Source organism: Miniopterus schreibersii (genome assembly GCF_964146895.1).
Source record: "Miniopterus schreibersii genome assembly, chromosome: 5".
NCBI classification, from domain to species: domain Eukaryota; kingdom Metazoa; phylum Chordata; class Mammalia; order Chiroptera; family Miniopteridae; genus Miniopterus; species Miniopterus schreibersii.
The window spans coordinates 71,814,292-71,841,709 of record NC_138106.1 but is presented as its reverse complement, the minus strand read 5'-3'; the positions used below and the strand labels follow the sequence as shown (position 1 = coordinate 71,841,709).

Sequence of the window (27,418 nt, the reverse complement as noted above, 5' to 3'; positions counted from 1 at the left end):
TTATAATCATGGAAAGTTGTTACCTAATGTAATCTAATACAGAAAATGTGTACTAGGAAGATAGTAATAGACATTTAATTAACAAATAAGAACTTAGACTAAAAGTCAACCTAAGGTTTGTGATATGAATATTTAAGATTAATTTTATATACATCAGATGTCAACAAATTTCAGTTAATTTTTTTCTAATATTTCAGAATTAATGTACCAAACTGATAATAAGATATATAAAAATTTGTGTTCATTTATTTAATAATTTGTGTACTAACCATAGATTTTTATAACAGATGCTAACAATAGAGCAGTGACTTTTAAAAAATTACACAGGGTGGAAAAAGAGAACATGTAGCAGAGGTATCTGACCGAATTTGGGAGTAATGAATAGTTGTCCTTAGCAAGGCTGTACTAATGATTTTGCTTGGGATCCTAAAAGCAAAGATTACCCGTGCAAGATTTTAACTGGAAAACTCACGTGATCAGATTCATGCTTTGAGAAGACAATTTTGTTTAGTTCTAGAAGTAAGAGCAAGAGGGGTGGAAAATTGGTACAAGGGAGACCATTCACTATTATGGTAAAGTAGATAAAAGATGGTTGTGGAGCAATAAAAAAAGAAATGAGATTTGAAAATTATTTAGGAGATAGATCAACCAGACAGGGTGAAGAGTTGATTGATTTAGAAAAGATAACAGAAGAAGAGGTACCTGGAGTGTACAGCTGAATAGAGCTGGCGGGGTCTATAAAACAGCTGGAAGAGGGCTGGAGACTTAGTTCATTTTGGACATTTCAAATGTGCTGTGTCTTTTAGCCATTCGTGTGGACATGTCAAATAGGTGCTGCATACACAGAAATGTAGCTTGTGGTACAGAACTGCTCTAGGACATATACCTGGGAGTGATTGCTGAGTACACAGAAACTGCTCCGGGATATATACCTGGGAGTGATTGCTGAGTACACAGAAACTGCTCCGGGATATATACCTGGGAGTGATTGCTGAGTACACAGAAACTGCTCCAGGATATATACCTGGGAATGATTGCTGAGTACACAGAAACTGCTCCAGGATATATACCTGGGAGTGATTGCTGAGTACACAGAAACTGCTCCAGGATATATACCTGGGAGTGATTGCTGAGTACACAGAAACTGCTCCAGGATATATAGCTGGGGGTGATTGCTGAGTACACAGAAACTGCTCTAGGACATATACCTGGGAGTGATTGCTGAGTACACAGAAACTGCTCTAGGACATATACCTGGGAGTGATTGCTGAGTATACAGAAACTGCTCCAGGATATATACCTGGGGGTGATTGCTGAGTACACAGAAACTGCTCCAGGATATATATCTGGGGGTGATTGCTGAGTACACAGAAACTGCTCCAGGATATATACCTGGGGGTGATTGCTGAATACACAGAAACTACTCCAGGATATATACCTGGGAGTGATTGCTGAGTACACAGAAACTGCTCTAGGATATATACCTGGATGTAACTGCTGAGTACACAGAAACTGAAAAGATAGTTGTGGCTGAAAGGACCTGGGAAGAATGTGTGAGAACAGATTTATGAATCTCATTCTCGGGGATCTGAGTATCTAATGGCTAAATACAAGATAACTGAACAGAATCTGAGGAAGAGTAACTAGACCTGTGAGAGTTGAATCAGAAATGTTGGGGTGGGGAATGGGGATGAGTGGCATTAAAGAAATCCAAGGATAATTCTTAGGAATAATCTAGCCAACATTTGAGTCTAATCAACGTTTTATTTCACATCAACATTCTGAAATAAAAGAGTATTGTATGATAGCCCTTGATTTTTGTAACTTAGGTGTTATTTGGTGCTCTTCATGAATGTTTCACAAAAATGCACGTTAAGCATATTATCTGCTTTGGTATTTGATATCACATATACTGCTTATAACTGAATTTTGCATTTTGAATCCAAAGGCAATGCTGAAGCATGCTTCAGGGAACCATTTGTTACACAAGTTCTCACCTCTAATAAAGTATTTAAATTAAAAAAGGCAGAGCTAAGAGAAATCAAACCATATTCTGTTTTCCTCTGTTCTAATAGCTACCAACCAGTATATATAAAGAGGTCCCCCAAAAATGTATATTCACTAACAGCTGATAGCTCAATTTTGAAAATGAAATGTATTTTAATCAACACCGTCTTTATAGTTATTCAAAGTATGTGTATACATTTTGGGGGGACACCCTATATTTTACTTTATTGAAACAGATACTTGACCATATCCCTTTGACACTCACCATTCCTGTGCATGGAGTAGACAAGGAGTGCCAGGGAGTTAATACTCCCCCCTCTCTCCAGAGCAATCCTCAACCTAGCACTGTTGAGAATTGGTAAATATTCCCTCAACACTCCCTGCCTTGCCCATCAAGGAAGGTAAGTCTGCTGCATGGCCTACATTGTTTCTCAGAGTTCCAAGGAGGACTGAACCCCAGTTGCCCCAGTGTAATCTGCTCAATAACACTTTTAAAAAAAAATTTCCTTCCTTCCCTTTGTATCTCACTTCTCAGTGCTTTTAGAGCTCAGCTCTCATTAAAAAAAAAAAAAAAAAAAAAAAAAAAACACACAAATTCTGTTTGTTACAATTCTGTATTAGTGTATTAGCTAGGGTTCTCCAGAGAAACAGAACTAAAGAGATAAATGGACACACACACATACACACGTAAGGAATTGGCTACACAATTTTAGAGGCTCAAGAGTCTCCAGATCTTCAGGCTGAGTCTGCAAGCAAGAGACCAGAAGAACAGATGATTTAGTTTTGATTCTGAGTCCAAAAACCTGAGAACCAGAATCAATGTCATTTCAGTCTGAAGGCCAAGGAGCCCCAAGACCCAGGATGCATCAATTCCAGTCTAAAGGCACAAAAATAGCCGGTGTTTTAACTTACAGCCCGTCACACAGGAGGAATTCTTTTCTTCTTGGGGCAGGGTGAGCTTTTCTATTCAAATGTTCAACCCATTGAATGAGATCCACCCACTTTATGTTGAGCAGTAAGCTTTGTCAAGTCTACCAATTTAAATATTAATGCCCTCCAGATTAAGAAGTACAAATTGGTAGTTGAAAAATAGTCACTAGGGATGTAAAGTACAGCATAGGGAATGATGTTGTGATAACCATGTATGGTGATAGGTAGGTACTGGAAATATCAGGGGGAACACTGTAGAGTACATGATTGTCTAACCACTAGGCCGTGCACTTGAAACCAATACAAAATAATATTGAAAGTAAACTGTAATTAAAAATTAAAAAGTAATGAGTATTAATCTCCTCCCAAAATGTTCTTACAAAAATACTTGTAATAATGTTTGGCCAAATATCTGGTTATCCCAGGATGCAGTCAAGTTGACATATAAAATTAGCCATCACAGGCACCCCAAATAACACTATTTTCCCCAAATCCATACTTTTCTGATCTTTCTTCTGCCACCTTTTTTTCTGGAAATAAAGTTTGTTTGTGTTTATCTTGTCAGAAGGAAATTAAATTTTGCTATATGTGTACATAGTCAAATTTTGAAAGATCATAGACCTCAGTTTGCCCAGAATTATTATGACTCACAGCTGTTACCCTGCTTAATTGTTAATATTTTCCCTTCACTTTAAAAAATGTTCTGCTTTGGAGACAATATTATATGACCATTCTAGTCAGTAACTGTGATAATAATAGAAAAATGTGTGAAATCTTTTGCTGTTTTCTAATTAAAAACATGATTAGTATGTGTCATATTCTTCAAATTATTTTTCTCCCTTGGTAATTTTACCTGTGGTTATTTACCATAATATATGCCGCATGCCCGTTTGTACCCTGGGTATTATTGTTGATTACCTTAAGTGTATTTTCTTGTTTAAATAATTGAGAAAGGATGAGTTTTAAAAGTATAAATAATTTATAAGTATAAGGTCTTTCACAGGATCATGGTTTCTTTTTCTTTTCTCCACTGCTTTTCAGAGAGAGTAGAAGGGGGGGGTGGAGAGAGGCACTGATGTGAGAGAGACACACCGACTGGCTGCCCCCCACACACACCCTGACCAGGGCTGGGGATCAAGCCCACAACGGAGACAAGCACCCTTGGCCGGAATCGAACCCAGGACCCCTCAGTGCACAGGCTGACCCTACAACCATTGAGCCAAGCTGGCCAGGGCCATTGGTTATTTTTCTATATGTGACAAATCTGATTATTTTCCTGAAATAATATTCTAACCTAAAAATTACACAGTTGATTGATATTTATTTAATTGGCTTCAAAGCCAGAGAGTGTGCATAACCCCAGGGTAGTTCCGTTCTTCGCAACTAAGGAAAGGATGAGAGTAATTTTGTCTCTCGGGGATGGTCAGAGCCCATGCGGCTTATTGTGGAGATAAAAGAATGAGGCAAATCCATGTTGACTGTGGGACACACTATGCCAGGACTTAGCACAGTCTCATAAAGAAATGAGAGTGTTTACATTGTCTCCTTTCTTTAGTTTATTTTCCATTTCTTCTATGAACTATGCATCTTTGTGTTTATTAAAGAATATTACATGGCATAAACTTATAAATGTAAACGTCTTAAAGTATGCTTGAATCTTTTTCCACTAGGATGGCTTTATTGCTAAATGGAAATAAATAATTTTATAACAATTATGTTGTAGCATATACAACACAGTGTGAACTTTTAGTGATGTTCTAAATAGCCATTTGAGATGACTCGCTGGCTGTACTTTAGAGCAAGCAGCGTGTGCTAAGTGCTGCACTGCTGCATTTTCAAAAGGCTTCTGCATGATGCTCTGAGATAGCCGTTGATCTTGAGTTCTTTGTGGGTTCCTTATTATAAGTTTCTGCTATTCCTGCAACAATGGAAGTGTTGTTATTCAAATGCACATAAATGCATCCAGTCCATAATAATAGTATTCATAGCCGTCTATAAATAGTTGAAGAAACAATTGTATGAAATGCTTGATATTCATCTGAACCCCCTTGTGCAATCTCACTTTTAAATTCAGATTTCAGAAATAATACAGCAGTGGTGCTCAGAAGATATTCAGATATTTGTGTTGGCTTCTTATGGACAGGATGGTAGCTTCTTAAAATTACATACTCGTCTCAAATCTAAGAAATCCCTTTTCAATAGACAACCGTAAGAAAGAGCATGGGCGCACAGCATGATGTACAATTACTAAATGTATAGTTTTATATGTTTAATGACCTTTTCATTTTCTTTTTCTAGATACACCATCAGTTAAGATTATACCATCCACCCCTTTTCCACAAGAAGGACAGCCTTTAATTTTGACTTGTGAATCCAAAGGAAAACCACTGTAAGTGATTTAATGAGCAATGACGATTTTCCCATTTTCTTCTGTTCTGCTTTGATTCAGGCTTTAACTGCAGAAGTCCACGGCTCTTGTCCTTTCCTGGTGGGCAAAGTGATCTCTAGAGCAGAAACCCCCCCACCCCGAACCATGTCTTCATTAAGTGTCTGTGGAAGTTTGGTCTTTTTCTTTGTCATCTAGTGAAGTTTCTGGGAAGGTTTCCAGCTGTGATTTTTTTTTCTCTAGTAAGATATTTCAACCTGAAAGGAGTGTAGACTTAATCAGTCACTGTTTACAGGACCAGATTGATAAAAGCTCCCATGAAAAACTTTGAAAATATTAAAGCATCCTCAAAAAATGCCCAAGTTTTAAAGTTAGATGGGAAAGAAACTTTTTCTTAATAAGGGAAATCAAGTCTACATTTCTTTTATAGCAGCTCCACAAACATAATCTGTGAGTGTGCTGATGCTTAGAGGGAACGTGAATGAAAGGGGTCACAAACTCAACAGTTTCAATTGTAAAGTATTTCATTGTTAGAATACATGAGCCCTAACATCCTTTTAACTCTAAAATTATACTTTTTAGCATTCATGTTTATAAACAGCAAACTCATAGAAAATCTACTATTTAAACAAAAATCAAATCAGAATACATTATCCAAAAAAGAATTATTCAAAGATTATTTGAAAGCCATTTGATCATTCTAATATAATAAGATTGTAGGTCTAGTGTAAAGTAATTATTTGATTTTTAAAAACTTCCAAATGAGTTGCATTTTGGTTTAAATTTTAAGGAGAGGGATTTCATTGTTTTCTGTATATAACTATAGGGATACCTTCTGTGCAAATCAAGTAAAATTATTAAGAACTTGTCTTAATAATATTTGTTATTTAAGTGTAGATTTCATATATTCCATGATAAATTTTTGTAAAAGAATTTTAAGGTAGAAGTTTGAAATTTCAACTTCCTCAATTGCACGGTATTGTACTTTTTAGCACACGAAGCACAGTCACAGTTTTGGCATTTTGAAACTGCTTTCTTTCAGTAACTTTTTTCGAGAGACGTAAATATGCAGATTTAAAGAGCATATTGTGAATTAGTGTATTAATTTATTTTATCTTTTTAGAACATTTAAGGCATTTTAAACTTTGAAAACATTTTTTTTCTTAGTAGCTTTACTGCATCTATCCTGCACAATTCACTTTAGTAGTTTGTACCTTCTGATAAGATTAAATTGCTTACAGCAACATTTTTCAAGTGCAGTGTGCTATCAAAATGTGACAGCGCATTCTAGTATTAAAGTTGCAACGAGAGCTTTTGGCCGCAAGGTCAGTACTGTAAGTAGAGAAAGAAGTGCAGCAGACCGCAGTCAGCTTGAGACACTTAAGTCCTAACGTTACTAGTGATCCTGCGCACCGAACACGAGGAACTTTCCAGCTCTCCCTTCCGTTTCACTGCTATTCCTCCCTCTTATTACTTTCCAACTCTGTGTGCTCTTCTTCCCTCTCTCTTTTTATGCTACTGTTTTGTTTGCTCATTTCTGTTTTCCCTCATAGCCTCAGGGGTGAGCATGTGGAGATATGAAGGAACATGATCAGGACAGGGGAGAGCAAAACGTTTTTGCTATTACTTTCTCTCCAGAGTTCCACCCGCAACCACATGTGTGTGCATTTAGAGTATGTGTACAGCTTACACAGTTAAACGAGGTGAGGATGGGAAATATAATATGCAGAATGCTTGGGAATAAATACATCCCTGCTCAGACAGCATCCGTTTGCCTGCCAGTGATCTATTCTTTGGTTCTGTATTTACTTCAAACAGTAGAACAGCATTTTATTTATGTGAATAATTAGATTGTGAGGTCTATGTAATTAGATATTTAAGTAGTCCATTTCCATTAGCTGAGCTGTGGCTGAATAGATGCACCTATTGAGGGTCTGTCTTTCAGCTACTTAGAAATAAGCTTGTCTGTGTAACACTCTTCTGCACTGCAAATGGATGACAAGTGTAATCATCCCTCATTTGTGTATTTATTCGAAGACTACAAAGGTTCCAGAAGTTTAGAAGATAGAAAAGGTCTCCTTTCTCAGAAGGATCCTGATTAATATCACTTTGCAAATAGGTCAAAGAAATAAGAAAGGCTCCTTATCTTACAGAAGAGAAAACTGAAGCTCAACAAATGTAAACCAAATTTTCATTATTCACCCATTTCAAGTGGATGAGTCAGGATTTAAACTTAGTTCAATCATTGCCCTAAGTTTACATTCTTTCAGCTATTTTCTGTTGCTTCCATTGCTGAGTCTAAATTGTCAGTTATGTTAGCCAAAGTAACTTTTGAAAAACTAAGGTTTTCACTAATATAAGGAATCTAATGAATAAACTAAACTGATGAACAAAATGGAACCAGCAGCATGAATACATGGAACAGACTGGCTGGTGCCCGAGGGGAGGGGAGGTGACTGGGTAAAGAGGTGAAGGGATTAGCTAAAGAACATATATGCACACCCCAGGGACATGGACACTAGTTTGGTGAAGGCCAAGGGAGGGGGAGGCAGGGGAAGGGGAGGCAGGGGAGGGTGGAGGTTGGGAAAGGGGGGAGGGGACTCCTACAATAATGTCAACATTTAAAAAGTTTTTAATTAAAAATAAAAGAAAAACTAGGATGGGTTCTACAATAGTGTTCAGCACTGAAGATGAACCCACAGAGGCTTCAAGGTCTCAAGACACATTTTACTCTTGCCACCTTCTTTTATCACGCTTTCTTCTATGTTTATCCCCTTTCTCAAAACTTGCCAGATTCCTCCCACACTGCCCATTTTTAGCATGAGTTTACAGCCCTATAAAAAAAACCTCTAATTCATATAGTATTTCCTAGTAATTAACTCATAAACTCTGCTCCACAAGGGCTAGAATTGCCATTATATTCTGTCTTTATCCTCATAGGCCCCAATGTTGTATTCTATACGCTGTGTTACAGAAGTAAATGTGTAGTAAGTTGTTTCCTTATATTGTATTCTCATTCCCAGCTTCGTTTTTACAGTTTGCTTCTCTCGTAGTCTGCCAGGCCATTGACATTCAAGGTATAGCCAACATTCCTTGCTGCCTTTCGCTGACTGGCTTCCTTCAGTCCTTCCTAATCATTTAGAATTCACTCTTTGCAGTTTCAAAGTAACTATCATTCCCAATAAATGTAGGCATAACTCCTTTAAAGACTGTCTAATGTCTAGCCTCTCTTTAGTTTATATTATGTCTCCAACAGTGCCAGATGAGGCAGAGGGGACAAAAAACAAGGGGAAGCTGAAAAGAAATCATTGGATTTTCCCAGAAGGAAATCTTACTGATCATAAAGAGAACAGTCTCACTAGAGCAGAGAGAACATAAGGCAAATTGAAATGGATTAATCAGGGAAATAGTAGGTGGTAGGGAAGCAAAGATAGGGGCAGGATCACCCATTTCAGAAAATTAATCAGGAAAAAATGGAAGTAAGGAAAGAATTTATGTCAAACAGAAGTTATAAAAAAAAATTAAAAAAAATAATAGAAAGGCTGTTCATATTTCAAGTTAGGATTTTTTTTTAAAGCCTAAAAAGTGTGGGAGTGAAAATGAAGGATGTGATATCACATTACCCAATGGGCAGGTTTCAGCTTCCGATTTCATTGCCAAATTTCCACTCCATTACCTTGGAGCTATTACACCTGATTCCCCATTTTGTTATTTTGGAACCACTGAGAAGTAACACTTTGGCTCGGTTTCTCATTGGCTCCCAAAACACTTAATTTCTATTATCTTTCTATTTACCTGATCCACCTCTAATGAGCAGGTGGGAATCAGAAATGGATAATGGATATATATGAGCCTTTGCATCTCATGGCCGACTTAAATAATACCTTTAATCCATGACCAAATATTTATTATTCCTTTCAAAATGTTTGACCAGTTTATGATTTCCTCTAGGATGAGCTGTTCATGGTTACTATCTTTTTGTATAAATCGCCAGTGATGGCGTGGCTCAGCTTGTGCCGAGACTCATGTTCGGAACCTGCCGTCCTGGATGCTAATGCTGTTTGCTTTGTTCTGCGTGTGAGGCCCCCGTGACTGTTTATGAACAATCAGGCCTTCTTTGCTGGCTTTGGACTGCAGCCTTTTGCTGTTTTCCCATTGAACAGCTGCATAACTTGGGCCACGACCAAATTGTTCCACTTGACATTACTATAGAGGCATTCTATTCTTTCCTTAAAAGAGAGATTACTGTACTTGTCTGTCTATTGTTTTAATTTTAGTTTAAAGTGAGGACCAAGCTAATGCCAACCACTTTCTTTCAAGTCCCCAGAGTTTTCGCAATCTCCTCCTTTCTTTGGCTGAATTCCCAGACAGCTTTCAGGCAGCAGCATTCTCCATTCATTGAAGGGGGGGGGGGCAGCTGTTATATTACGTTAAAGTCATGACCTTAAAAGGTGTGGGGTTGCACCCCACATGCTGTAAACAAAGAATTACCATTTATTTTAATCCAATGTTTAATACTTTTTGAATATACATTAGCAAAGCAACGGGACATTTTCTGTTCAATGTGCATTTGGAATTTATTCTATAAAAGAAAATAATTATAGGTATTGATAAATTTTTCTGTGTATCCAGCACAATGTTTATGTTTATTTGCTATTTTACCTTCTGGTAGCTACAATTTTTTTTGTGTTCTTGTCATTAATTAATATATGTAATTGCATAGACCCTATTCTATACAAAAAGAAAGATTTTATCTTTAGGAAGGCAGATCACATACTGTATAATAACAAGTGAGGTGTTTTAGAGCATCTATTACACAATCCATTTTTGAAATTATTAAGAATTTAAGAAGAAATCTGATAAGAACGTATTGATGCATTTTCATTAGCATAATAGAGATTTAAAAATGAGATTCAAATTAAGGGAAAACAACTTTATATAAAGTCAGTTTTCTCAGCCTAATATGTTCCTTTTTGCCAATCACATATTATTTACTAATTGTCATGAAACCCAATCACAGCAGAAGAAATGATAAAACAAACTAGGAGTTAAAAATGGCAAGATATCATCAATAGTGAAATGTTTTAGGCCAAAACAAGAAAAATTTGAATTCTGAAAAAAATTATTGCTCTAAAATAATAGCAGTTGTATATAATTTGACCTAGTGAATAACAGATGTTAATTTTACAATATTTGTTTCTCACCTGCCATCTATGCTATTGAAAGCCCTCTAATTAATCATTAGGTCATTGTTTATTTTTAGATATAGTGCCTAAGGTGCCATGCTATTGGGCACAAATAGTTGTGTGATGAAATGGAAGTAGAAATACAAGTCTAGATTTGAATTACGAATATCTTTGGCCTGAGTGGTCCTGGACAAATCATTGAACCATGTCAAATATATACATTTTTTAATTAATACACCTTATTTTTTAGAGCAATTTTAGGTTCAGTGAAATTGAGTGGAAAGTACAGAGTTCCCAAACACCCCCGTCCCCACATATTCACAGCTTTCTTCACTATTCACATGCCACAAAACAGTGGTGCCCTTATTACAGAAATGAACCCATGGAATCATCATTATTTATGGATCCATCATTATCACCCCAAAACCCAAAGTTCATATGAGGGTTCACTCTTATACATGAAGTATTTTTTATTCTCTAAAATTAAAAAAATAAAATCTAGTAAAAAATTTTTTAAAACTTAATGATAATATATAAAGTTTCTTCCCCATGTAATTTCATAAAAAATAACCATGAGGATTATGATATAAAATTATTATTTTTAAAAGAATTACATGCCATGTATCTTAGAAGCTTTAAACTCAGAATTCTTAGTTCTATATTTAATACACATTCTGATATTGTCCTAATATGGTAACTCTGAAAAATTAAGTTATCTCAGCTTTCTTCCATGGCTCTGAAATTCAAGGTTCCAAGTAGAATAAATACATTCTAGGATGATGATCTGTGACTTTCCAAAGCACATTTGAACAGCAAGGAATCCAGACTAAAATCATGGCAAAACTGATAGAGCTACATGACTATTTTAGTTGAGATTAAATAGAAATTGTCAGCTGCTAGAAGAAAGGCAGGGGCATGAACCTTGTAAAATATAATATGGCTAGAAATGGGAAACTGGACCATCCCAAGCCACACAACAGCACTTCTATAATGTTAAGGTAGAAAATTTTTTGGACCAATTGGAAAGGATTGATATGGGTAGAAAATGAGTCTTAGTTCAACAAATGTGGAAAAGGCTACACTCTAGAGCAGTTCTGATGGGATGAAGGAACTAAAGGGCTCCTGAGTTTTGACAGAAAACCAAAGCAGGAGATATGGAAGGTCTTAAACCACCAGAACTAAGTGGGTGTCATGGCTTATGAGTGGTTGAGAGTCCACGGTCTGTGGTGTATACAATCTTGTTTTGACATAGATTTCCAAGTTCACTCATGTGTATTGTCTTATTTAAACCACACAACTATCCTGTTGTGAAAAGTTTACAAAGACACTTATAATGATTTCCATTGTGTAGAGAATAGTAAGTCTCGTGGTTATGGGCCCTTTTTCAGTCACACAGCTGACAAATGGTAGAATTGGGATTACAAGCTTTTTAAAAATTTTAACAGCACTGATGGTTATGTTTTCTTGTTTACAATGTTTTCAGTTCTCCAATCATATTGATTTTTCACAATAACCTGGTAAAGTTTCACAATAACCTGAGAATGTTTTCATAAACTACTAAGAAAGCCCATTTATCAATCAAGTAGTTTAAAAATGTTATCAGTTCTGTAAACTGAAACTTGTGGTAGTATATATAAATATTACCTAAAGAGTTTCTAAACATATCTAAATAGCTTATACCTAGACTTGTGATTAGAAGCATAGTAATTATTCTATTGTTTTATATATTTGTTTCCTTAGAACTGATTATATTATATCCTTAATTTTATATATCTTTAAGAAGATTAAGACTGCAGGTTACAACTACAAAGCAATACTGATGCAAATGCAAGGCCAATGTAATGGAATACAATGGGAAGCCTTACAGGGTAAACAGAATAAGCAGAAAGTTAAAAGTAAACACTCCTCAAAAGTATGTCTTTCTTGTTGAATATTATGCTTAATGTGTCACCAAAATAGCTGGCTGAATGAACATAATGAGGGTCTGCTTATCACATAGATACTCTTGCAATGGCAATTCTTAGATAATGAAGGTTACAGGATACTTAGACTATTTTTTTCCTTGTGTTCTGATATCTAGAAAAATACAAAATTGTCTCAATTAATGAATTAAAAGTTAAAGGCAATATAGTCAGTTTCTTCTAAAATGTTTTCAAAGCCTGGCCAGGCGTGGCTCAGTGGTTTAGCATCAACCTAGGACCCCAGAGGTCGCCGTTTGATTCCCGGTCATGGCACATGCCCCGGTTGCGGGCTCGATCCCCAGTAGAGGGCGTGCAGGAGGCAGCCGATCAATGACTCTCTCATCCTTGATGTTTCTCTCTCTCTCTCTCCCTCTCCCTTCCTCTCTCTGAAATCAATAAAGATATATTTATAAATAAAAAATAAATAAATAAATAAATAAAAAATAAATAAATTAAATAAATAAATAAATAAATAAATAAATAAATAAATAAATAAATAAATAAATAAATAAAAATTATTTCCAAGATATAAGATTGGGATATTAGCTCTAAGTTTATCTAATTTTCAAAAATATATCTATGTGCTGTCCTGTGTGTTTCTTTTTTGAGACCCATATGGTCTTTTGATTCCATCTCATTGCTTCAAAATTTAATCACACACTGACTCTCTGGAAACACACAAGTGCTTATCTTGGAAATGAGAGAGAATATATTTGGTTTTGTTTTGGAAACAAGAAGCTGACTCTAGGTAATCTCCACTGCTGTTATTTAGGCTGGGCATCTGTGGTGTGTTGGACACTCAGTCATTTTCAATTAAACGTTCCTGTGCCTTGTGAAAGTCCCTAAGTTGTGTAGAACCATGATTATAGATCCATAAAGGGAATGTACTTCTTGAACACTTCCAGGTAAGCAGTTTTCTTGCAATAAAAAGCCAATTATTTTGAGGGATTATGTAAATTTTCAGTAGGAAACTTGCACACAAAAAGAATGTCTCAATACATTTAAGACACCATTGTGAAATGATGCTGTCATATACATTGACTAGATTTTTCAAAATGTACTTTTGGGCCCATGAGTTTTTTGTTGTTGTTGTTTTGTCTGTTTGTTTGTTTTTTTGGGGGGGTGTTGTTGTTTTCTGTTTTTTTCCCTTTTTATTGAATTTATTGCAGTGACACTTGTTAACAAAAGTATGCAGGTTTCAGGTGCACAATTCCACAATACATCATCTGTTCACTGCATTGTGTGTTCACACCCCTGAAGTAAAAAAAATGTTAACAAATTTAACCTTACCTTACTTATTCATATCGCTTTATTTTTTAATTTTTTTTAAAATTTTATTTTTGTTTAAAATATTAGAGATGTCCCTTTTTCTCCCCAATAACCTGTTCCACCCTGTCCCATCCCTCTCCCCAGTCCCTCTCCCCACCATTGGCCGTGTCCTTGGGTTGTGCATATATGCATATAAATTCTTTGGTTACTCTCTCCCCCTCCACCCACCCGCCCTCCTCCATCCCTCTGACATTCATCCACCTATAAGAAAGATCATGTGATGTTTGTCTTTCGCTGCCCAGCTTATTTCACTTAGCATAATTTTCTCCAGGTCCATCCACACTGTCCCAAAGGGTACGAGATTCTTCTTCATTACAGCTGCGTAGTATTCCATGGTGTGAATGTCCCACAGCCTTTTCATCCACTCATCTACTGATGGGCACTTGGGCTGTTTCCAGATCTTAGCTATTGTAAACTGTGCTGCTATGAACATTGGGGTGCATATATCCTTTCTGATTAGTGTTTCAGGATTCTTAGGATATATTCCTAGGAGTGGAATCACTGGGTCAAACGGCAGCTCCATTTTTAATTTTTTGAGGAACCCCCATACTGTTTCCATAGTGGCTGCCCCAGTCTGCATTCCCACCAGCAGTGTACTAGGCTCCCCTTTCTCCACACCCTCACCAGCACATGTCATTTGTTGATTTGTTGATGGAGCCATTCTGACAGGTGTGAAGTGACACCTCATTGTGGTTTTAATTTGCATCTCTCTGATGATTAGTGACGTTGAGCATTTTCTCATGTCTCTTGGCCATCCATATGTCCTCTTTGGAGAAGTGTCTATAAGTCCTTTGCCCATTTCTTAATTGGGTTGTTTGTCTTCCTCTTGCTGAGTGCTATGAGTTCTTTATACACTTTGGAAATTAGCCCCTTATCAAATACGTCCTTGGCAAATATGTTTTCCCAGACCGTGGGGTTCCTTTGTATTTTGAGGCTGTTTTCTTTTGCTGTGCAGAAGCTTTTTAGTTTGATGTAGTCCCATATGTTTATTTTTTCCTTTGTTTCTCTTGCCCTAGGAGATGTATCAGTGTAAAGTCCACTGAGTGGGATGTCTGTGACTTTACTGCCTATGTTTTCTTCCAGGATTTTTATGGTTTTGTGACTTACATTTAAGTCTTTTATTCATTTTGAATTTATTTTTGTGTAAGGTGAAAGTTGGTGGTCTAGTTTCATTCTTTTGCATGTATCTGTCCAATTTTCCCAGCACCACTTATTGAAGAGACTGTCCTTACTCCATTGGATGCTCTTGCCTCCTTTGTCAAATATTAACTGACCATAATGGCGTGGGTCTATTTCTGGGGTCTCTGTTCTGTTCCATTGATCTATATGCCTGTTGCTGTACCAATACCAGGCCGTTTTGATTACAGTGGCTTTGTAATATGAGTTTAAAACTTGGTAGTTTTTATATCTATTAATTATAAGATCACACCTAAGCATTTTACTTTTTATCTAAAGATCTATAAACATTGCATTTGTGTTTATATAAAAACAAAGTCATAAAAATATGAAATACTGTACTACACCCTTGATTAAAAAAATTATTAACTTACTGCTCAACAAGTGCCATTCAATAATGGATTACACTATGCCTGTGTTAAAGACCTACAGGCCGCAGGAGCTTTTACTGTTGGTCACAAATGCAGTGTTTTCAAATCGCTGGTTGTGACTTATTAATGAATTATAAGATCAATTAAAAAACTTTTGCTTTGTTCCCTTTGCAATTTTTTTTTTCATATTATGTATCAATGTTAGAATTAACACCCATCTGATCTGGTCAAGTTACTAAGAAGTAGATTACACTGTGCCTGTGTTAAACATTTTGGTTATCACTTTTGTAAAATAAATGCAGAAAAATATGGGAAATAAAATTAATTTAGATTCACTGTAGACATTTGGTTCTCTGTCGATTAATGTTGAAGCTAAGAAAATTCTTTTGCTCAGAGAGCCATTTACTCAAACTTAGAAATCTAACAAGATTTTCTGCACTGCGCAGTTTTTAAAATGTATGGTGTGTATTGATTCACTTTTTCAGATATAACCACCATCATATAGAAGTTCCTGAACTTCAAAGCTTGAACAAGAAAAATTTAAACAGCAAACAATGCCCCAAATTGTAGAAAATGTGAACATTTACAAATGTCTGCAAGTAGAATAGGAAGAATCTGTCAGTGATTGATGATGGCCTCAAAGCCCAACTCTTGCAGATTCAGAGAACTAAAAATATCTGGGCTGCTTCAAGGACAGGAGGAAGAGAGGCAGACGAAATTTTAAAAAGCAGGAGAGGAGAGCAGCAACTAATTTGACTTGTGACCAGCAGTTGTCCTTGAAATGGCTAGCTGCGATGTACTTAAGCACTGGCACTCAAAGTTACAAATAACAGGGATGAGCATAGTAAGAATTATAAAGATGTAAGATTAAAAATATAATAGCTTGTCGGTGTAGGGACAGAAAGACCTAGAGGCTACGGGAGCTTTCACTGTGGGTCACAAATGCAGTGTTCTCAAATTGCTGGTTGTGACTTATTAATGAATTATAAGATCAATTAAAAAAACCTTTTTTGAAAACTAAAAATAAAATAGAAAATAATGGACTAGGACAGGAAAATATAGCAAAGGAAGGAAGAAAAAGAAAATGCCACAGTACATTGGAAAGAGCAAATTTTAATTTCCTGCTGGTGTTTGTGTACTATATGATGATGCATTAGCAATGCCTGCCATGAAATTGGACTTGAAGACATTCAGGGAAAGAGCATGTTAGGCCCTAATTACTTGTTTCTCTAAGACCAGCACTATGCAAAAATGTACATTAAAACTGTAGAGATCTTAGCACCAAAAAATACAGTCAAGTGCCACTAAGTATGTCCTGCTTAAATGTTTGATCCTTTGAGAAGGACCAGATGATTAAAATCTACTTTCAAATTTTAATCTCAAATTTCAATTATCTCCAGCAATTACCTATATTGAACATTTAATTCCCCAACTACCAGATAAATTATGTGCACTTTACTTTTACTTTTCTGAGACTATTGGTTCAATATTAGAAAAGAAACAAGTTATGGAGCAGAAGCAGTTCTATAATGGTGACACAGGGTTTAACATAAGTGTTAGATCTTAAAAGGTTAATTAGCACTATTTTATATTAGTGAAAGTAATGGATTGCAAAGTAACTCTTCTATGGATAATAAGACCCCACCATTATGATGTGCCCTTGAACTGAATGGTTTTCAGGCATCTGATTGATTATGATGTTTATAGATACATCTGATATGGAATCAAACTGTCCTTATAATATACATAGATTGATAAAGTGGCAGATTCTGAGAAACTCTGACTTATAAAATCTTGATTTAAAAAATGTTCTAAAGCCTGGCTTAGTCAAATGAGGTTTTCAGGAGCTACTAAGTTTCAAATAAGTTGAAAATATATTTTTTTAAGAATGATCATTTTTAAATATATAAATAAGATTTTAAGCTTAATGTACATACATTGAAGAACTTATTGTTCAGATGTGAGAATGAACATTTACTTGAGATTTATTCACCTTTTAACCAGGAATTAATATTCTGTGATTATTAAAGAAATTAAATGTTAAGTACAGATAAGGCATGGGTAATTGTTTTGCTTTAGCACAAGTCCTTGAGAGATTAGCTTGAGCATTTGGCACAATTTTGAATATTTTCCCTTCGGTGCTAAAATCTGTCACTCCTCCAGGATCATAGCAATCTTATCTTTTTTAGGGATAATCTTTTATTCGTGTGCCATAAGTTGGCTGAAATTATAGTTTGTAGTATGATTGCTTTGTTTCTTAAAAGTGTCAAAATAATCATCAATCAACACTACTCATCAGTAAAAAGTGGTCCAGGATTTCACAGTCACTCTAAAAAAATACCATTATTTTCAAGTCATCTATAGGGCACTTACTTTTGTATATAGGATATTTTCTGCTTTAACGACAAGCTTCTAAATGTGGAGGTAAGAAGTGCATTGAAAAATTATAATCAAGTAGCATTTGCTGAGATTAATCAAGATAGAAGAAGTCCATTTATTATTTGCTATTGAGGTTTTAAATTTCATGGTGATATTAACATCAACGTTATTGTCCTGTCTAAATCTAACCTTCGATGTAATGAGACTGCTCCTGCTTGACACTGTACTAGTGCAATAGTTGATTTCAGGAATTTACATGAGTAGATAACTCAGTCAGAGTTTTAACTTGCCATTTCATGGAATAAGTAGACTTGAATTTTCCATTTCAAACCAACTTCATTTAGTACTTCGTTCAACACTCTTAATCCTATCAGAAAAGCAGACCGAAGCTGATTTTTGAGCAGGGGCTTTCAGTGTTGAGCCTTTCAACAGGAATCACTGGGATTCTCAAACTGCAAATGGAAAGCGGGGGGGGAGTCCATTGCTTTTCATAAAAAGAATTGTGCCAGTACGGGAAATATTATATCCACATTGAGCAAAGAGTAACCCATAAGAATTATAAGGATAAAACAAGAGATTGAAGAATTTATCCAGAAACCACTAAAAGCAGAAGGGTGTGGAGACCAATGTTGAAAAAGCTAAGGACACATCTCTCTTTCTCTCTCTCTTTCTCTCTTACTCACACACACAAATACACAAAGATGAACTTATCAAATGAATCAATACAACTGCAAAAGGCTAGAAACACAATGGAAAATTACAGATTGAAAAGAGAAATTGTAAGAATTTTTCATCTGAGTAATTTCTTCAAGCTGCTTCTTTCTTTCTCCCCCCCCTTCATTTACTGTACTATTGCAGTCCTAAATATTTGAAATATTAGGACAGAATCAACTTAACAAATGAAGATGCTAGCTGTATCAAAATTTAGATTTTGCAAAAATATGTATTTTAAATATAATGTTAAAGAGTTATGGAAGGCAGAAACGTATTAATCTAATCATATATTCTAAAAATGTTTATGATAATACATGAGGCATAGTTCCAGATTAGAAAAAGAGAAAATAAAATAAAATAAATTGAAAGACATGAAATACTCAAAGACACAATAACAAAGTTTACTTTGGCTTTAAAATTGCCTTTCTCTTTGCTTTTTATGTGTATTTGCGCATGAGGACTTCAAGAGCAGTAATTAAAACCTCTAATTTTTTTTCTTCAGCTTCTTTTGATGTTCTGGAAAAGTTACAAAGAAGATGTAAAAGTTGTGTTCGTTAGGGCTGGAAATTAAGCAGATAAGCATAATGAATAGGGCAAAGAAACAAAGTACTGATTCCATTGTAGGACTGATTAAAGAAGGGATTCGGAGGGTACTGCAGAATTAAAGGTAAATGGTCGGTCCGTTGGTTAGAACTGGAGGTTTTGATGATGTATAATAGAACAGTTATTCCAAAAGGTGGGAGGTTGTCGTTGGAAAACTTGAGATTTTTAAGGTACTAGAGTTATGATGATGCTGAAGTCTAGTGTGCGATCATGGCTGGGGTAGGGCTAGCAGAATAATTATTGCATGTGAGAGGGTAGAGAATTGAGAGGTCAAGGTATCGGGTGAGTTTTAAGGGTAAATGTTTAGGTCAATGAATTTTTAGAGATTCTTTTCTGTTCTTATGACATCATTCTTTTTTAATTTTTGTTGGACCTGTAGGATTTCATTGCCTTTCTTTTCTCATGTACTAAATAAAAGTATTTCAAAGTATTGGGTAATCTCTTGTCCTTCCCCTTCCCCTTCCCCTCCCCCTTCCACTTCCTCTTCTTCCCCTTCCCTTCCCCTCCCCTCCCCCTCCCCCTGCCACTTCCTCTTCTCCCCCTCCCCCCTCCTCCCTTCTTCCCCTTCCCCTTCCCCTTCCCCCCCTCCTCCTCCTTCTCCTTATTCAGCGAAGACCCTTGCTTGGCTCCAAATCCTCTCTGTAAAGTCTTCCAGTCCCGTCCTTGGCCATTTCCTTATTGCAGGAATGATATGCATTTCTTAATTTTATTCTAGCACTTGAATTCAGCATATCCTAAAAGGAAATCCCCAACCTTCCCTTTCTGCTGTATCTCAATTTGTTTTCATCCTGGTTTATGGTTTGTTTGCCTAGTTGGTTGGTCGGTTGGTTTTTCATGTTACTTTCTCCTATGTAGTACTGAGATTATTCCTATGATACAGACCAAACACCGTAAATAGAGATTTCCCTTTCTCTTCCATTACACCATGCATTGTCTGGCTCCAAAACGTTATATTTACTTACCAACAGCTCTTCTATTATCTATTCTGTGCTTTCCTTTAGCATTACTTCAACTTCATGTAGGACTTTGTTTGCTCTCTTCAGAAGTCTATATATGGTCTATTCATTGAAATTCCTTTTCAGATAGTGCCCATTGGTACAGTTAAAGGAAACTCTGACCGGGAATTCTCACTTCTTAAATGCCATAAAAAATAGGTTTGTTTTTCCAGAAAGCCTAAATTCTTTAGTGTGTCACGCAAACCCTTTATCACCTATTTGTTTTATTTATTTTTTGTTAAATTTATTGGGGTGATATTGGTTAATAAGATCACATAGGTTTCAAGTGCACATTTCTATAATGCATGATTTGTATGTTGCATTATGTGATCACCACCCAAAGTCAGATCATCTCCTGTCACTATATACTTGCCCCCTTTCCCTTTACTACCCTCCCACCCCCTTCCCACTGGTAACATACACACTGTTGTCTGTGTCTATGAGTTTATGTTTGTTTGTTTCTCTCGTTTGTTTATTCATTGCTCTCAGTTTTATATCCCACATATGGTTGAAATCGTGTGCTTCTTAACTTATTCTGTCTGCCTTATTTTGCTTAGCATGGTATGGTCAAGGTGCATCCATGTTGTCACAAATGGCAGTATTTCTCCTTTTCTTATGGCTGAGTATTGTTCCATTATATATATTTACCACATCTTCTCTATCCAATCATCTATCGGAGGACTCTGACTCTATTATCATATTAAGTTCTTTTAATATTATTCTTTCCTAATTACCTTAGCCCATAGCAATTTTACCTATCAACTGTATTCTCTTTTCCTGACATTCATCCTAGTTAAATTTATCTCTTCAACAGTATGGCCTCTGGAGGGCAAGCATCCAGGGTTCTGACTCCTCATGAGATGGCATCTTCCATTTCTACCAGTCAAAATCCTATCATAATTAAAGACACTAATCAAAAGTTGTATCTTTTATAAAGGTTGTTGTAATGTCTCCAATTTAGGTGTGATGAATCTTTCTGATCTTTTATGACTCATTTATGCTACTTACTATGTCCCACCAAGTGTTATGGCTGGTGACATATATCTTAAATAAACTACTAAAATAGAATATCACAGAGAACAGAGTTACTTACTTTATTTTCTTTATATCCTTCATAATTCCTGTTTCAAAACTTGCACAGATTTGTTTATTGATAATTGTTTAATAATACTAGCATAAACTTATTAGATTCCTAGTCAAGAATAAAATGTCTTTAACAACAACAAAAATGTTCGTTGACATCTTATCTGTCTTAAGATATAAGTGTAAAAGTAGAACATTATCTGTAATTAAATTCGTGGAGACTCTCTGAAGACTATTCCACTATAAATGTTTCTGAAGTTTTGTTTTCCCTTGAGCAAAACTATATCTATAAAGAAACATACATAAATATTTAATTGTGCTTTAAAATGAGCCTAAATTGTGATAAGTAAACCATCTAAAGTCAAGTTGGCAGTTAGCATAAGTTATATTATGTCTTAAAAGTTTCTCCTATAGCCCAGCCAGGCATGGCTCAGCGGTTGAGCGTTGACCTGGGATCCAGGCAATCAGGGTTTGATTCCTGGTTGGGGCACATGCCCGGCTTGCAGACTCTCTCATCATTGATGTTTCTATCTTTCTCTCTCCCTCTCCTTTCTTCTCTCTGAAATCAATAAAGATATGTTTTTTTTTTTTAAAAGTTTCTCCCATAAAAATATGAAATCAATATCAGGAATAAAAGGAAAACAAATTTCATTACAATTAAGTTGCACAGCAATCAAATCTGAGGGGAAAATCACAGCTGGATATACTCCTCAAGAGGTGAGGTTTTTGCAATAATTAAGAATATGACTTTGAATCTATGTAGAATGTTATTTACAAACTGTGCTCAGAAAAACCTCTTTTGATTTGCAATAACAAAATAACCCTTCGTGTGTCTTTAAATACGAAATAATCAATGTACAAATAGCTCTACAAGTAATCCCCTTCTATTTCTTCTGGTTAGCAAGCAGATCCTTCTCTTCCTACAGAGACTCATTTCAAAATTATATTTTGAATTGGTTTCCCTGCTCTAAGGAAGACTACTTCTTGAACTTACTGTTTATTTATATTTTAAATTTTTAAAGAGGAGTGAGTGACCCCAGCTTCTAGTTTTCTTTCTCTCCTCTTTTTTTCGTTTCCTTACTTGGTTGGCAATTTTTGGGCTTTGGCTTATGGCTGTAATCTCAATCTTCCCATTGGAGAACTGTTAGAGTTCTTTCAGAATCTTTCTTCTCAGAATCCCTAAAACTTAAAATTTTCTACCTAAACCCAATTTCAAATGTATTTATCAATTAATTTGCATGTGATTTTTTCTCACTCCATTTTCCTAAAAATTTGATAGCATAAATACTGAGAGTTTTATGCATAGTTCTTCAGTATAATTCTCTTTTTTTTTGAACCCTCACCCAACGGTATGTTTTTATTGATTTGAGAGAGAGAGAAAGGGAGAGAGAGAGAAACATCAAATGAGAGGGAAACACCAATTGGTTGCCTCCCATATGCTTCCCGACCCAGAATCGAATCCGCAACTTAGATATGTGCCCTGACCGGGAGTCAAACTAGGCACCTTTTGGTGTACCAGGCACTACAATTCTTGATTTAAAAGTTTTTACTTAAAACAGAAAAAGGGATCCAAGAAATTTATATAACTCCTACCATGTTCTTTCACTTTAAAGTGAAAATATCACAGGAAATAGAGAAAAATTAGGCTTAAAAAAAAAACATCCCTGATATTAAAACTTCAGTCACATCTACTGCCACCTGTGAAATTTCTAAACTGAAATAAATGCTGTAGTCATTACATGTGCCATGTAAGTTAGATACCTAAGGCACTGAGTTATTAACATAAGTTCCTGCTTTGTCTTATATTAAAGAAAATGTAAGAGATATATATTACCTTTTTTTTCCCCTTTGAGTCACAGCAAAAGGTTTACTTGAATGCTATTATAGTGACTTTTTTTATTCTTTCATCTGGGAAATCTAAGTTTAATTTTCATAAGATTAATTTTATTTAAAGCCCGAAAAGTACTGTGGTTATTAAGGAACTCAAAGAGGATATTGCCATTTGGGGAAAGAAAGTAATGAAAAGCCATCCATACCAAACTTAAAAGGACCTTTACTCCTGTCCATTTCCTTAAAGACACCAGAAGAATTGTTTTCCTCCAGTAGACCTACATTATGGAACTGAGTTTTCCATAATTGAACTGCTTATCTTTTATTTTTATTCTCAAGCGTGAGCCTAAAAGAGAGATGGAAAGCAATGAGGGCAAAGCAAAATTCCATTCTCATCAACACCTAGGGAGTGGGGAATCCCATATACACTTGGAAGAATTAGATGGACTATTACTCTAGCATAACTTTATAGAATCAGTGTCCCAAAGACTAACTAAAGAGTTTCAGTGGAAATTATGAATCAGATTTTCATCTGGTTCAAGATAATAAATGCACTGATAATCAGAGAGTTGTGGCAATTCTTTCCAATGCTAATCTATAAACATAAAGTTGTTAAAGATATTGAAGAATTTCTTATTAGATATATACAAAGCAAAATATTGAGTTAAAAAAGAGTTTTCAAAATATCTGTTAAGATAGCTCTGGCCCGTTGGCTCATTTGGTTGGAGCATCATTGTCCCGTGCACCAAAAGGTTGTTGGCTGGGTTCCCAGTCAGGGCACACACCTAGGTTGTGAGTTCAATCCCTGGTAACGGTGTGGAAGAAAGGCAACCGATTGATGTTTCTCTCTCACATCAACATTTCTTCCCTCTTTCTCCTTTCCTCTCTCTCTAAAAATCAAGAAAACATATGTTCTGTTAAGATAAAACAACTTCACCAAAGCCTTAGAATACAAGAGAATAAATGCAGAAGCAGACTTGGTTTCCTTTTTGTTATTGTTTTCTGTCATTCTAGGAAGAAGTTGGTGCAAAAATGTCTTAAGGTACATGGAAAATAAAACGTATTTTTAGCCCTATAGATTTAGCAGATAGAAACGTAAATCAAATTTTATCTCATATAGAATATTTCCAACTTCAAATTATGTGGGCTTTTAAATGGGCCGCTCTCTGGGTTGAATGTAGTAATGTTCTCACTCTGAAGTTAAACAGTGATGTGCCTGATGCTCTTTTTTTTTTTTTAATTTTATTTTTGTTTAAAATATTACAGATGTCCCTTTTTCTCCCCAATGACCGTTCCACTCTGTCCCTTCCCCCTCCCCAGTCCCTCTTCCCACCATTGTCCATGTCCTTGGGTTGTGCACATATGCATATAAATTCTTTGGTTACTCTCTCCCCCTCCATCCCCCACCCTCCTCCATCCCTCTGACATTCGTCAGTCTCATCTATGCTTCCATGTCATTGAATCTATTCTGTTCATCAGTTTATTAAGTTCTTTAGATTCCACATATAAGCAAGATCATGTTAAACCTGGTGTCTAGCTCCTACTCTTTTTCAGCCTTATCACATAGGGACTGTAGCCCACAACCACTTTTTAAATGATCTCCTTTGGTTGCCTGAACAGCAGGGAAGATTGTTACTCATTGCAGCAAGGAACTCAATCATTTCTGGGTTCCAATTAGAAAAAGCCTAGGGGCCTTCTTTATTAAGATGAAATAGAAATTGTATCAAGACTGGCTGAACCACTTCATATTTTTATGATGATTAAGAAGCTTGAAGATTTTAAGTACTAATTGGAATATGTGTAGGCTATTTTTAATCGATGCATAAACTCTAACCTCCATTTCGTTAAAATCATATCTTATGGTACTAAATTTTTTGCCATCTTAAAGATTTACTATCATATTTTATAGGACCTAGAATTCTGCAGTGTCAGTAACTTATATTGCTGTTTTCTCCTGTTAACTATTTTTAGTTTTTTCCCCATTATTTTTTTAAAACAGAGTTTTTTAAAATAAAGATTGGCAACTTGAAAAAGTTATCTATATCTTTAACTTTATTTCTATGCACACAATTTTAAAATATATGTCTAAATTTAATTACATATTTAAAGAATCATATGCTTTAAAATGTGACTGAAAGCTTATGAACATGAACAGAGAAAAATTATGACAGTTTGGATTGAAAATGTGTGTATACATGCACATCTCTGTGTGTGTTCAAAAAAATCTAACATATATAAAGAAAGTATTGACTCTTAATAAATAAAATACCTCCATTAAGTAGTATTTTAAGGAAGAATCTTCTAAAATTCTGATTAATCCACATGAAGCTACTATTTTAAAGTTGTCCTAACATGGCCTTGTAGAAAGAATAGTTCTAATATTTCACTTAAATGCAGTGAGCCATGCTTTTATCACACTTTAAAGGAAGTTTATGGTACAAGATTATAAATAAGAATTAGTAAATTCAAATAATAACTAGCAGATCTGAGATACATGAATGAAGTCAAGAAGTATTAATGGTGCTGCTTTTATAAAAGATACTATGAAAGTGAGTTGTCTATATAATTGGATGATATAAATTATTATATATTTCTAATCGTTTTGGGTAGCTAGTTTCTTATTTTATTTTTTTCATAGAATTCTTTTTCAGAAGTTTCATGGGTACAGTCCTGATAAAACTGCCTTCTCTTTGTTCTTTCTCCAAGTTTTTACTACTTAAATGAAGCAATTCTTTTATTACATTTCCAATCTGCTTGTTTTGATAGGATTTTCAATATTTATTATTATTTGGTTCACAACTTTTATCTGTTTGACAAAATTTTGTCAGAAAAAATATAATCTTTTTCTCAGAAAAGCTGTTATAGGTATAGCCATCAGTTAACAAGACACATATTCTAATTGTGTCCATAATAACAAAATATAACTTCAGTGTTTTCACCAAAATAAACAAATAATTAAATATTTTTCAAAAATTTTTGATGATGTGATAAAATCATGTTTAAATTAGAAAATTTTGAAGATCTACGAAAATATTCACCATGTTAGAAAGCAAGAGACAGTGCATGAAGCATTTATGATGGAGTCACACCAGAGATTAGATACATCTCTAATATCCTATATTCTTATAAGCATTACATTTTTTAAATGATATGCACCAAAGTATTCTTGTGAGGATTGTAGAAAATGTATGTAAAGTATCTAGGATAATTACCATCATCAACAATGGCAGGAAATATTATTAATAGCCATTCTCATCATTAATGATCATAAAACACTGCGAAATCTTCGAAGGCAGAAATCCATGATTCATTTACACTTTCCTCCCTAAAAGCAAATTTTTAGATGGGAATTTTTTGCAAATATATGATTCAAAGAGAAGTCAATTTCAGTGAATTCCCTGTTTTTTTGTTGTTGTTTTTTAGATTCCGTTCCACAAATAAGTGAGATCATACAGTGTTTGTCTTTTTCTGTTTGACTTATTATACTTAACATAATGCCCTCAAAGTTTATTCATGTTATTTCAAAGGGCAGGATTTCCTTATTTTTTTATGGCTGAATAATCATTATATTTGGAATATATTTTCTTTGTCTATTTATCCCACAATGGACAGCTAGGTGTTTCTATGTCTTGGCTAAGTAAATAATACTGCAGTGAACATGGGAATGCATATGTATTTTTGAGACAGTGATTTTGTTTCTGTTGAGTAAATACCCAGAGGTAGAATTGCTTGATCATGTGATAGTTCTATTTTTAATTTTTTGAGGTATCTTCATACTGTTTTCCATAGTGGCTTCAACAATTTACATTTTCAACAACAGTGCACAAGAGTTCCTTATTTTTCATATCTTCCCCAACACTTGTTATTTCTTGTTATTTTGTTTGATGATAGTCATCCAAACGTGTTAGCTGATATCTCATTGTTTGTGATTTATATTTCTCTGATGATTAGTGTTGTTGCATACCTGTTGGCTATTTGTGTTTCTTCTTTGGGAAAATTTCTATTCAGTTCCCGTGTTTATTTTTTATGTTTGTTTGTTTTTTTTCTTTTGCTATAAAGATGTGTTCTTTATATATTTTAGATACTTAACCCTTATCAGATCTATGATTTGCATTCCATTCTGTAGTTTGTCTTTTGATTTTGTATGGTATCCTATGCTGTGCAGAAGCTTTTTAATTTGATGTAGTCCCACATGTGGTTTGGACCCCACACCTTGCAGCAGAAGGCAATGGTTAACCACTGCTACATATTCTTTTCTTATTTATTTATTTTGTTTTGTTTTGTTTTACCTTAAAAACCCTATGAGGAGACAGGAAACCCAAAATGAAATATGAGGTAGTACTGAAAGATGAAAATCCCAGAGTGGGAAGCACTCTAACAGTTAACGAGGAAGAGCAGAGAACAAGTACTAATAGCATTGTTGCTAATGATGTAAATAAATCAGAGCCAGAAGGATGTCTAGCAGCTG

General features: G+C 35.1%; 1 protein-coding gene across 5 annotated transcripts in view; it reads left to right on the top strand.

The window, feature by feature from the left end:
* Positions 1-27,418, top strand: part of CADM2 (cell adhesion molecule 2) — a 997,699-nt gene that overhangs the window by 883,331 nt on the left and 86,950 nt on the right. For all 5 annotated transcript variants that reach the window (XM_081138746.1, XM_081138747.1, XM_081138744.1 and 2 more), the window contains one exon: positions 5,236-5,326. In XM_081138746.1, the coding sequence (XP_080994872.1) occupies positions 5,236-5,326 (91 nt within the window). The remainder of the gene's footprint in view (positions 1-5,235; positions 5,327-27,418) is intronic.